At 36.7% G+C, this 14,220-nt stretch overlaps 1 protein-coding gene across 1 annotated transcript; it reads left to right on the top strand.

Annotated features, from left to right (window-relative positions):
* The first annotated feature begins 1,379 nt into the window (after window positions 1–1,379).
* LOC149804119 (uncharacterized) lies at window positions 1,380–9,052 on the top strand. The gene has a single exon (XM_089954084.1). The coding sequence runs from the start codon at window positions 2,202–2,204 to the stop codon at window positions 3,744–3,746; it is 1,545 nt and encodes a 514-aa protein (XP_089810210.1). The 5' UTR covers window positions 1,380–2,201; the 3' UTR covers window positions 3,747–9,052.
* The last annotated feature ends 5,168 nt before the right edge of the window (window positions 9,053–14,220 follow it).

Genomic DNA, 14,220 nt, shown 5'->3' on the forward strand with positions numbered 1-14,220 from the left:
CACTCATTACTAAAATTAGCACCTGACTCTTTGGTGCGGAATTGAAAGCACATGTTTCTAACACGTGCAGGTCCAGAAAATGACGCGGCTCATATCCTTTCCTCTGCACAGAAGCTGACATCCAGGTTTCATCTATACTGATAAATATAGGTTTGATCATGAGCACTCCAAACTTTTACGTCATTGAATTTTTAATATCATGGGGTTTGCATAGGTTTGCTATGGGCACTGAGTTAGTACCGTGAGTCCTTCAAATCAGTTGTCGGACATTCTGAGTCTGGACCCATAACAACACGAATGCCAGAGTTGTTAAATCACAGCTGATTGATTCACTGTTCAGTAGCATGCCATGCTTACGAACATAGACGAGTTCGTTTCAAACATTAAAGAAAACAAACGTTTATGTAATGAAGAGATATACAAGATATTCCTTAATTTATTATTTATATATGCGAGGAGTGTACGATTGGTTTCTTAGGTCATGCGTCTTTCTTTTAAACGAAATGTAAAATGCAAAACTATCGAAACTTTCTTCAAAACGCGTATTCCACTTAAATATATAGAGTGTCGGATTTAAAAGGGGTTCGAGGGATTCAGTCGAACCAAACTTTCGCCGTTTCAACGAAATACTTAAAAATAGAGGAGAAACAACGGGGAAATTTAGAGGTATAAAGCTAAAATTAACCATTCTCTTCTTGAAAAAGAGAACCTTCCATAAATAGATTTTAGATGCGCCGCAAAAACATGTAATGGTCTTTCTCGAGTAGTCCTAACTATGAATTATCGTTAACTTAACAAGTCTGCACATATACACGAACTCGCTGGAACGATTTCTGAATAACCGAAATTTGTATTATTAATACGCTTGATAAATTATCTGAAACCATGCACGATAGTCCGTACACTATAGTAGTCCATACAAAATAGTAGTCCGTACACCATAGTAGTCCATAACTGACTTTAATCTAAATCCTGCATATAGCCATGGTGATTAGTATTAAGATTAATTAGGCTGAACGTGGAGGCATTAATTAGTTTGTGTGCATGTACCCTTTTTAAGTGTTCCCACGTGCGGTTAGTTGAACATTCTCCTCGAGACGAGAAGCATAATTACAATTAAATGCCACTTTCATGGATTTACGTGCATTCTAAGTCGAGATATTGTCGCCTCGATATACCTTGGTCACAGCGATTTCTTTTTATGCAAGTTCCAAAATAAAGAAACACAAAACATAACTGCACGGATCGGTAGGCTCGCTACCAATCTATACATCAATGAAACTTACCTATGCAACATACTACGTGTATAATATACACACCCTATATAATATACCTTTAATGAATAGCTAGCTCATTTAGTTTCTGCTTAAGCACGTTAAAGGAGTCCTAGCGCGAGATTATATGTGTGCAGTGGAGCGTGTGGCGGAAAAATCGCTGGCCTTGTTATTCTATAGGTATTCAGTTTTATATCTGTTGTCAGCTCAAGAAGCCCGGACTTCTCGTAAATCTGAATCCGGACGGACATCTGGTGCGTTTTATCTAGCGTACATCTAAGAATTACCGTGAACACTGTGTAAAATGGACAATTCGTGAAGTATTTTTAAGTTTTAAAGTCAATGAGACTTAAAGATTGTTCGACGTTTCATTCGGTTTGATCAAATTTGGATATTACGTTTCACATGTCATCAGAACTAACCTTGACAGACCAGTGACTGGTAATATAACAGACCAGCAGAGAAAAGATACACGGCCAAAACGGCCGATCAACATTCGATTTAAATGAGTCCACCTGAGCTATCGTCTGCAGAATATGATCTTCTATATCGATTCACCATTGATTGCCACTGTGGATAATTATACCAAGGAAGATTCGTTCAATCATTCAAAAGAAATTTGTTCTCGAATACTCGGATTCGGTTGTTTGATTCTGTGCCGAAAGAACGAGATATAACACGATCATATGAAATTATTTTGCTAACTACATAAATACCCTTGTGTTTGAAGGGATACACTGCACTGGAATTGCACCCTATACAGTATATAGTTTTGGTTGCTGGCAATGACAGGATTCCACGGATTAAAGACGTATACCAAGATACCCTCTTTGAATAAGAGAATGATTGTAGACTTAAATCAAGCTAGGTTTCGATAAACTTCAAATTTCGCATACCATACATTTGGTTTTTCACACAGAAAGAACAATGAATCATAACTATAACATGTACGGGTCAGGGAGCATTCAGTCTCCAATGATAGATTCATCCATGTGGCCACCTAGCTTGCCGGTCATATCACAGATTCAGCAGCAGCATCACATTCAGCAGCAGATACACCATCATCAACAAGAAATTCACAAGCTGGCCTCTCAACTGAATACGATAGGTATTAATCCAGGGTCATCCTACATGGCAGTGCCTCAGAGTCCGACAGGAACTGTTTCGCAAAATGATCCCTACTATGTTGCGTCGGTACAACCCACCTTTCCATCGTCATTTGCTCATGCACCCATAACGGATCTTGGGGGAAGTATATCAATTCCAGTTAATCATCCCATGGCTACGTCACCCCTTAATGTCACTTTTCCGGGAGCTATACCCAACCAATATCCGGTTTCCAGCCCCTCATTTTCTCCAGTTCAGAGTCAGGGTATACATGCGAACGCAACCGTTGTTATGAACAGTTCTCCACTGGTAGGTAGAGAACCCATGATGACAGACCCAAATTGGGGTCGGCAAATGAACAATATAAGCATCCCTAATTCTCTTCCACTATCGACAAAAAAGGTCGTCACAGTTTCCAGTTCCCTGCCACTTTCGACACAAAATAACGACACTGCACCGAAAGCGCACGTTCCAAAAAGAAGTCCATCGATGCGTCAGCGGGCACCAGTGGAGGAAATAACGATCGTCGAGGAAGACCTTACTGATGGGCGAAAGAATTTTAATACTAGAATTCGCCAGCAGAAGACTTCCCCGCCAAATTCTCCGCCACCGTCTGATACAAGCAGCATGGCATCATCGACGTCAACACCAAATTCTCCTGGCAGTAGCAGAATCCCGACGTATTCACCACCGTCCGACGGAAGTTGGTCGGACGCATCTGGTCCCCGTTCCCCTGATTATCAAATGTACGTGAATGGGGAACATCCGAAGTCGCCATTAACATCACCAATCACAAACAAACCTCTGCAAATTGATGTCAAATACCCACAGCATAAATGTTACAACTGCATGAAGAAAGTGTACCAGATGGATAAGTTGGGGCCTGTCAGAGATGTTGTATTTCACAAAGGATGTTTTAAGTGTCATGTTTGTGCGACGATATTAACTTTGAGAAATTTTACCCATAGTCAAACTGACCCTTACGATCTGAATGTGTATTGCAAATCACACCAGCCCCTAGCTACTGAAAAAAGCGCCAAAATTGGACCAGATAGTGTTCAGATCCAATCGGCTCTTAAAGCCCCAAAGCAAGGAAAGATAATCACAGAATCAGAGCGAGTTCCAGAACACAAATATCATTTAGATAATCAATCAGTTCAAATCGCCCATGCTCGAAAGGCACCGCAAACTGACCTTCAGTCCGGTGCCAAATTGATGAAGTCCACTTGGTCCAAGGCAAGGAGGGAAACATACCACATCCCACGAGGGGACGTTGTACGTCACGACCAACCCCTGCAGGAATACGATTTAGAAAGTTTGAAAAAACACGAAGTGGAGAACTACCCTGACTATGATGGAAGCTGAAAACGCTTTGGTTATAGAAATTTCGCTGGATATTCTATTTTTATCTGTGTAGCATATATATATATATATATATGATGCTTTGGAATGAAGTTTACAAATTGGAACACAGATTAGATTTTGATTGTTCCGTTTACAAAAGTGTATGTCTTCTATCCATATTCTGTCAGGTATATCTAAATTTAAGTATACATCTATATCAGTTACGTTATTTATTTTGATCTGAAATTTATTCAGTGTATTGGATTGTACAAAGGAATAATAGCCGTTACCTATGCAAGAATAACGTCCATATTGGAGTATACAAATCAAAAGCCTTTGGGCGTTGTATAATAGGTACATGTTTTGAACATGGTACATATATTCTCTGGGAATGTATATTCTCTATAATGGAAAATACCTGGCATTCGACAAATTGTCCCAGGCTGGATCAAACCGTTTTTACAGATTATTGAAAATAGTTTGAGCACAATAAGTACCGCGATATGTTCATTTTCAAGGATGTGTGCATTTCTTTCAAAATATATTTTAGTCTCCTACAGTTAATTCACGTTTTATAAGTTCTATATACTATACCGTATGCATCATAGAGATAGTATCACCTCGTATATTAATAGTTTGATTTAAGGTTCAGGACTTTTTCAGAAAGTGTTTTCTAATCTTGGGAATGTTTAAACCATTTGTATCTTAGAAAGAAAAGCTCTGAGGCAAACTACGTTCTGTTATATTCTTATCCTGATTAAACTAAAACCGATATAAATAAATACCATTCTTTAAATTTATATTTACTCGCTTAGGATACGCATGCCTAGATGCAGATCTTTAGTGGAATAAACCGCATATTCGGTTACTGCGTCAGGTTTCTAGTGCTCCAAATACGGTAGATAACTCAGTCGTAACATCCCAATCTCTTTCCAAAGCCAGTAGAATAATTTCGACTCTCTGAATGGGACTCCAATGTAATCGTAGTAATATTTTGCAAATTAGTAAATTGTGGTGTTTCTTTTTCTTTCTCAGACTAACATCAATCCAAATGTGTGAAGTCTATATCTTTATAAAAGAATATGTCGAAAATAGGTCAACGTTCTCCCTCAAACATCAGTAAAATACCGAGAGAAATCATTGTTTAGTTACTTCAAACTATTGCTGACGTGGATATGAATAATGATACGTCATGAATTCGTTGTGACATCAATTTTTTGTGACATAATCACGGGCTTGATTGCAGTTAAAAATGGCCACAATTTTCATCCATCTTTCTTTCGAGCATTCGATGAAAAAGGCCGGGATGTCCTGATTATATATAAGTATCAATCATCATCTTTAAACACAGTACATTAATGAAATATTTTGTACCCATAATGCAAAGGGTCGATGTGAAACTATTGTGCTAATCGCGTCACTGACTAACCAGTCGGAAGACAGACATTTTATTAGTTAATGCGTACGATACTGGCTTGACAATTTAGACCGGGTAGCAGCGAACAACTCCGTTGGCATATGACTGTCGACACCCTTGGTTCAGTTTTTGCGCCATCTCACCTCTGCGTTTGTTCGAGTCTCGGGTTCGGCAGATGTGGGTATGTGAGAAAGCTTGCTGGTAGCTTCTCGTGGGTCGGTGGTTCTTTCCGGGCTTTTCCCGGGTTCTTCCTCCACCATTAATACTGGCCGCCATGTATAGCCTATATTGTGCTGAATTTGGCGTTAAACCCTATAATAACAACAAAAGGGCAGTCCCGGTATTGCTGTAATAGCTATTTTGTGTAATACGTAACAAGATAACCACGGGACTCTTCTTACAATATCCAGGATAGTAGAATAATAATGGATACTCAGTTTGGATAAGAGGGATATTTGACTCGATTTATTAGAAATAATCAGAGGGGCTCGTATCCTTGTTTACAATTTACCATAAATTGCATTTGCAATATATATATATATATATATATATATATATATATATATATATATATAGAGAGAGAGAGAGAGAGAGAGAGAGAGAGAGAGAGAGAGAGAGAGATAATAAGGGAGGACACTTCTGTAATTTCTTGTGTGATTTATTTGAGAAACGACACTGATATCTCCTGTTATACCAAGTGTAATAACATTAGCGCAGATGTTTATCTCAGAGATTTATTTTTTAAGACCTACATCAAACTTTACTCACTATCCCACAAACCTTTGAGGAACGCCAGCTAGTTTTCCAACGTTACCGATCGGCATAGACATTGATAGTGCCCATGTAATATTCAAGTGCAACGCACTGAATGAAATATTACCCTCTCACTGGGCGACTGTGAATGGATTATTTAGTAGGTGCGGTACATTTTTTTCAGTCGCCCATTCAGAGGGCAATATTTAATACGGTACGTTACACTTGCTTATTAATCGGTCGCGAGTATGGCCATGTCCAGCTGTAATATCATATTGGTATTTTTTTATAGACTTCACATCTTTAACCAACATATTTTAATTATTGTGAGTTTACTTGTAAAAGTTGTTTATTTCCACATTAACACGTGATTTTTTTTTATATATGGCCTGGCAAGCTTGCATTCCAGTTCGGTATCACCCAGTTTGCGATTGTAACGTAATTTCAGTGTACAATCAACAGTAATCAACAGCCGATTTACCCATCGTTTTGCAACACGATTATGTTGCGAGTTAAAACTGCTACTTCAAAGTATACTACTTTATTTAATCACGAGTTTTTTTTAGTTTTTTTTTTTTTTAAATCTTACTTCAATATCATTTATCTTAGAGTAGTACAGGTATACCATGCTGTATGGGTGACACATAGCAACAGGCCATGTTAGTTCAGTCACCGATAGTTCCCATGATTCATTTAGATAGCTAATTATTAAAAAGCTAATTCTTGAAGTCTACTTTTGGCTGTTTCGAGTTCGTTTTAGGCATTTCTTGATGGCACATTATTGAATACGTCAGTACACTAGACGCATCACAGTGGCGCGTTTTAAGATCTGAACATCATAATGTAGAGGGAGATAGGAAGGCAGGGAAAGAGAGAAGGAAGAGAAGTTGAAAAACGATATATTCTTATATAAGGAAATACGGGTTTGAATAACACACATGCGCTTGACAAAATTCACCCCATCGCAATAAATATATTTTCAACGTGTTAAAATCCAAGCCTCCGACAGTTTCCTCTCTCTTGGAAACTATATTTGCATTATTAGGCTACTAGTGTTCATTTCCTTGAGAGAGAGTAGTACATCATTGGTGGAGTATGGCATTTTTTATAATGGTAAGAGCATTCTACGGTTTTCCTTTTATCTAAGAAGCTGCCTTCTGAGTTTCTAAAGCCATGATGCATCTGGCACAATACACTAATGGTTGTTTGCTTCCGATTACTCGCGATACAAATGAGAACAATCTCAACTATTTCTGCGAGACAAAACTATGCTTCGGATGTATCTCGGCGCAGTAATTTACAGAAAAATCACCCATCTTGTTCGCCCGAAATATCTTCGCAAGAAAGAAAACACAATCTATTCGGATTATCTCTGCTCTTTCTTCTATTGGATATGCCGCAGGATTAGCCGAGCAGATGAGAATGAAAAGAAGAAAAAAAAAGTGTTCATTTGCAAATTCTCGGTCAATCCTCGTTTTGAAAATACTGTTTGATGTGGTCAGAATCACACCGATCGACATGCATTCGAGGTATGATCGGAAGGACTGACCTTGAAGTTGCGAATGTACTGATGCATTATTTATGATGAACTAATAGTAAATAAAACCATTAGACTTAGAAAAACAGACGACATTATGAATATGTGATTTAAATAGGATGTCTGGAGAAATATTCACTCAAGGTTAGTACAAATACCTTTCATAACTGATATCTAATCTCCTGGAAAGAATATAAAGTCGTAGTGTCTGAAATGAAAGTGTTGTAGTTGGCACTAATTCAGTATCCTGGAAAACTCATGTTTGCCACTCAGTTTCAAACTTAGAAAACCAAAACTCATTTCTCAACAATTTCTTCACACCTTGTAATAGGGAAGATTTTGTTTCAATTATATAGACTTTTTTCTCTTCAACGTAAGTGTGAAAATTAACAACAGAAAGTCTGATTATCTCAACCTGCTTGCTAAATTCTTTTCTTTTTATCCAACACGTGTTTTGGAAAATGTAAAATTTCTGTTTTAAGTTGTTCGTGAATGTAACAACATTCAATTTTAATTCTGAATTCTGTGAAACACTATGGTAAAGATTGATATTTTCTATTTTTCGTACTTATTTATGTACAATATATACTACGATATGTGAAGAATATGAACCTTAAGACAGGGCAATATGGACCTCATGACACGAATATGGATGTCATGACAGTAGAATATGGAGCTCATGACAATAGAATATGAACCTCATGACAGTAGAACATGGACCTCGTGAAAATAGAATGTGGACCTCAAGACACGAATATGGATGTCGTGGCAGTAGAATATATATCTCATGACAGTAGAACATAAACCTCATGAAAGTAGAATATGGACCTCATGACAAGAATATGGACCTCATGACAGTAGATTATGGACCTCATGAAAGTAGAATATGGACCTTGTGACAAAAGATTATGAACCTCGATGACATAAATGTAAAAAGTACTTAAGTTGTTAATGCTTTTGAAGGTGGTGGAAGGTTAAAATGTATTGTTTGTCCACTTTACATACTGTCAATATCATTCCGTTTTTCTAAGTTTTTTGCTGTGAATCATTGGTTGGACTACTGCACAGAAAAGTACGGGTTTGAATTCCACCCTAGTCGGATCAACCCAAACTGGCTACTGTTGTATGTCCTTCTGCATGTTTAAGATATATATGGTTCATAAGTTTTTCACTTCTTGTCACCACCCAGCATAAACTATTTACTCGTTGAGCCGTACAAGACGAGTGGCGTGTGTGAACTTTAGGTCTTTTGCCTCCCTGCTCCAGCAACGAACCTGTCTAGAAATAACATAGTTCATTCGTCTTATTAGCAGTCAGACGAAATAAATAGGTGACTTCCGTTTAATATGGCATTACAGGCAAGCTATATTTATTTTTATCGATAATTATGTACAGCCTGCATTTATTAATGGAGGTCTTGATTCAATTTCGGAAGCTTATAAAGACCCCCCGTAGCTGATTGTTTTAAAGTGATTTATATATACTATCAAAATATATTACACAAACAGTTTAAATGTCAACATGTATGAATGTAATGTATGTTTAAGGAATTATCATATTTTATTATATTGTATGCATGTCTGATAATTATTTACGTAAATAAAATCTGAATAATTGTGACTCGGATAGGTATCTTATTCTGACAACATTGTTCTTCTAGCCCCATTCATCTGCGGAAATAATTTTAAAATTAACAGTTGTGCTATAGTGATTATCATTTTGTTACTAAGTCTCTCTCTCTCTCTCTCTCTCTCTCTCTCTCTCTCTCTCTCTGTATTTCTGTCTGTCCGTCCAACCACCCACTCACCCATCCATCCATCCATCTATTGATCAATCAATCAATCAACCAATCAATCAATCAGTCAGTTAGTCAGTCAGTCAGTCTGCCTGCCTGCCTGTTCTAATTAATTATATTCTATTCTTTTCAATTATATTATATTATATTATATTATATTATATTATATTATATTATATTATATCTCGCAGTGAATCTGTCAAGCAGTCTGTGTTAGCATGTGAATACGTACGTATATAAGTATGTCAGTAGATACATAAGTAGCCCTGGGATAGCTTCCCGCCATTTTAGAGTCAGTGACATGTTCAGTGATCCCATTAATTATAATATATGTTCCGTGTGTCACAATAATTTGCTAAACTCAAGCATGTTTGCAAGAAACTCTGCCGCCACACTCACCCACCCTTACCTGTGGGGAACCCTACCAATAAAAAGGTTGTTTGGTGGTAATTCCCCCACCCAACACCAACAGTTTCGAGGTAACCTGGGCTGTTATTACGCCATTGCTAAACTTTGCGTCTTACTTCAACATATTAGGACCCAGCACTTGTACATTTCGAGTAAGATTTCCAAATTAATAGAATAACATCTAATAATTCTGATGCTACGTGTTGTGACTGAGATGTCAATGATGGTGGGTTTAATTATTACTTAAAACAGACCATAAACTTATCAGTGACAATCATAGCTTTTTGATCTGACCACTTAATGGTGTTTGACCTTGTTTATGTAATCAGTTGACATCTATATTAATTTCAAAGTGCATTCTTGACCATCAGATGTCATACGTATTCCAACAGGTCAGGTCACATTTAAACTAACCTATGTCCGCATACTCTGTCCTCCTAATGTGAAACATACGAGATGGGCTTGCACATCTCTCTCTCTCTCTCTCTCTCTCTCTCTCTCTCTCTCATACGCACAGAATAATACCCTTTAGGAAATAAAGTTGGCGTCTACATGACTTAGATTCTTCGTATCAAGATTTTGACGTGCATTTTTGCGTCTGCATGACTTAGATCCTTGGTATCAAGATTTGATGTTCATGTTTTTTCCTACCTCACTTCAGCCTTGTTTATTAACATGTTAGTCCAAAACAAAAATGACATCAAACACGAAAGTTTTGATTCCAAATACAAACTTGTACCATCCCCATGGAGTTAAAAAAAAAAAAATTATTACAGTATCGACTCATAGTTCGTGCATTATATTTAGTGTTTTCTTTCAAAAGTTAGTCAAAGAAAACAGAAGCAAACATAATGAAATACAAGTTCATACAATTATAATTGCAGGGTAGCATGAATAAGTAAAATATCCTTTTAAAGTAAAAACTACATGTTGTTAAGAAAGAGTGAAGAAGAGAGTGAGGTACAGAGAACGTTTATCCTGGCACACCATTATCATTAAATGTGTAATTCCAGTTTGTAACTCTTCATACAGAAATCCCATGCTAAGCAAACATGATTAAAGACTCAACGGTACAGTAAAAGTCATTACGAAGTTAGAGCCTATGTAATTATTTGTCGATCAACGATTAGTGGTGTCTACACTGGTAATAAAAGTTAATCAGCTACCGGCATTCGTATAAATCAAAGCCATGTCAGCCGAGATCGCCAGGATCAAAGCCCTTTGGCACTTGTGGTCAGGAGACCACATAAAATGACCATATAGCCTATGTTATCATTCCATCATGAATAGTCCGAACAGATCTTTGTTGGAGCTTGAGAACTAGTTTGAGATTAACATCTGTAAAGTTTATATATCATTTGGGCTTGACTATATTGTGAACATGGTAGCAAGGATGTGTTCGTAGAATTTCACTTATTTGTTCATTCTATTTTTTAAATTTGATTTGAATATGTATGTGTGTGTGTATATATATATATATATATATATATATATATATATTCAAACGAAATTTTAAAAACAGAATGAACAAATTATATATATATATATATATATATATATATATATATATATATATATATATATATATATATATATATATATATGTGTGTGTGTGTGTGTGTGTGTGTGTGTGTGTGTGTGCTACTTTTGAAGTTTTAATATTCTGATTAAAAGTAAAACTGGTTCATTTTCCATGTGTATTTATTCTCAGAATTTATTATTATTATTATTATCATTATTATTATGTAACATCAATTTCTTATGAATAAGAAAAAAATAATCTGGAGTAGATAAGAAAAAAAGAAAGAGAGACAGAGCACGTTGAAGGAGGGTGTGTGGGGTATTTCGATATATAAAATGAATAAATACGTTTTGTAAACATCAAAATAATAACATTAAAAGTTGATAGAACTCTCTGCAGTTTCTTTTACGCATGTAAATAACTGAAAACTAAAATCGTCACGTGTGAGTACTGGAATGCTGATCAACAATTGTGTCCACTTCAGCTGTTTTTATTTTACCTTAATGCGCGGGCCAGAAAAGAGTCAAGCGGTCAGGCCATGTAATGTGATACAGTCAAACTAATTTCACAAGGTAAATAGATAACTGGTGTGGGACAACACAACAACGGCTTTGCTGACATTCTTAATGATGGTAAATTTACCGTGCGTCTTTACTTGTAAATCATATGGATATGAACTGTCTTTTGTGATAAGATAAATTATGCCAAATAACTCACAGAAGAAAAATATGCATGTATGCAATACATATGTTGGGATCTTATGCGCAATTCGTTTGATCAGAGGGAATATTTAACATTAAGGAGTTTGCCATCGAGTGAAGTTTGAGTCATTATTTTCTATGCAATTGTTGGCGCACAGCTATAATGGAATACACTATAAAACCCTACATGTATGACTACATGTATATCCAGTAGTATTTGCAATAGTTTATTTATATAGGGATCAGACCAGTAATTTATTTTCTTTATTCCTGTGCACGCACGTACGCACGCAAATACATGCCATAAAGGAAATATCAGTGGAAATCTGTGGAATAGGATAGCATAAAGATTTTAATATGGATGAAAACCTTGAACTTGAACTTACATCAAGTAACGTTAGGAACCCGAACTGTGATAATGGAATGCGTAAACGTTTTATTGGATTTTTCTACAGAGTTACACGATACCAATCATATAACCAATAACCTGTAGAAACAAAGAAGGCAGAACTGTAATTTCGTTCATGAGGCGGCATAGATCTAACTCTAATCTTTTGTTTCAGGTGTGTTTGGGGTTTGAGAGGTGGAGGTGGGGTGGGGTGTTATTTTTTGTTATAAACTAACAATTTTGTTCCAAAAACAGATCATTTTTAAATATCAAAATGTTTGTACATCCCCCTCTTTCTCTCTTTCTCTCTTATCGTTTTGGCTGGTTAGTATATCAGTTTTACCCCCCTCCATCTCTCTCTCTCTCTCTCTCTCTCTCTGAGAGGCAACCATGATACCAGTGTCCAAACCTGGAAAGGACCCAACCTATCGTTCCAACAATTGTACATAGCATTAGCAAGCTGTATTTGCAAAACCGTGAAGCAGATCATAAATAATGGACACTGGTATCTCTAATCCAACAATCTACTATCTGACATTCAGTGCGGATTCAGATGCCAGAGGAGATTAATAGACCATCTTGTCAGACATAAATCATTTAGTAGAGATGATTTCATGCAGAAAGACCATGTTGCCATCTTTTTTCGACTCTGAGCAAGCTTTTGACAACATATGGAAGTACAGCATACCGAATGACTTATTGATCCTAGGTCTATGGGCCCGCCTACCTAACTTTATATCCGATTTATTGAAAAGATAGAAATAGAATTAAGGTGGGCCGCTAAGGTGAATTCAGGTTAAAGCTAGAAATGGGTGTACCTCGGAGCAGTATTTTGTCGGTCACCCTATTAAACATCAAAATGTACAGCATAGCGAAATGTCTTAATCGAGGAACTGACCACTTATTCTATGTTGACGACTTTTTGGTCTGTTAGCGATCATAAAGTATGCATACCATTGAACGTCAACTACATACGAGAAGAAACGGGCAGAAAAAGAAAACAGGTTCCAAGTTTCTACTTCGGAAGCTAGTTGTATGCATTTTTGCTGATTTACATCGTATTCCTTGTGACCTAAAGCTCTATCTTGACGGTTCTTTTATTCCTGTTGTGGAGGAGAGAAAGCGTTTAAGCCTTATTTTCAACCATGAAATAACTTTTCTTCCACATCTTAATACCTCATGAGCAAAGGTCATAAAGCACCGGATATAAAATGTGTCGATGCAAAACTGTTGGGTAAGAGATAGGAAGGTCTTGCTGCAGCTATTCATGAAAACTATAGCGCGATTGGTACGGATTAGCGTTTAGAACTTCCCCTTCAGCAAGTTTCTTTGTCCGGAAAACTGAAGTGTCCCTTATTCTCAGTTGACTCTTCAGTAAGCTACCTTGTAATTCATCCAACCCTTCGCATGATGTAGTGTTTATGCCCAAATATCAAACCTTATAAGGTTCAGAAACCAAACTTTATTCTACCTTTTGGTATAGGAAGTCGTACGCATTTAGAAACAGCAAAAGCGAATGTTTAAAATATTCTTAAATCGCTACCGTGGCTATTAAAACCTCTAAAATAATGCTTGATCATTTCGTATTCAATTTTTAAATAAACAAATTCAATAAAATCAGAGCCTTCTATCGTAAACATACATCCCTGTATACAAATAGTTAGAAAGATGTACACAAAGTTGAAGTTGCCATTTCAATGTCCCATAGTACCATCTAGTTGCGGTATAAAAACATAAAAACCTAGTTGTTACTGTATAAATTACAGACATACTGAGAACTGTGAAAAACATTGAAACCTCTATAAACAAAAGTGATGTGTTCGGACACCATTTCCACACTGATGGCATTGCAGAAGCTTAAATCTGACATAAAAGGGTAATGAAAATGCGATGAAGAAGCCAAATCTGCTTTCCATATACTGATTTCAAAGGTCTTGTATATTGGCATGGTCATCTTACTCGACAAACTACGAA

The sequence above is a fragment of the Sinohyriopsis cumingii genome, chromosome 3, assembly GCF_028554795.1.
Source record: "Sinohyriopsis cumingii isolate HCF-2022 chromosome 3, ASM2855479v2, whole genome shotgun sequence".
Classification (NCBI taxonomy): Eukaryota; Metazoa; Mollusca; class Bivalvia; order Unionida; family Unionidae; genus Sinohyriopsis; species Sinohyriopsis cumingii.

Excerpts from the sequence above, each read along its gene's own strand:
- LOC149804119 (XM_089954084.1), top strand. The coding sequence starts at position 2,202 with ATGAATCATAACTATAACATGTACGGGTCAGGGAGCATTCAGTCTCCA.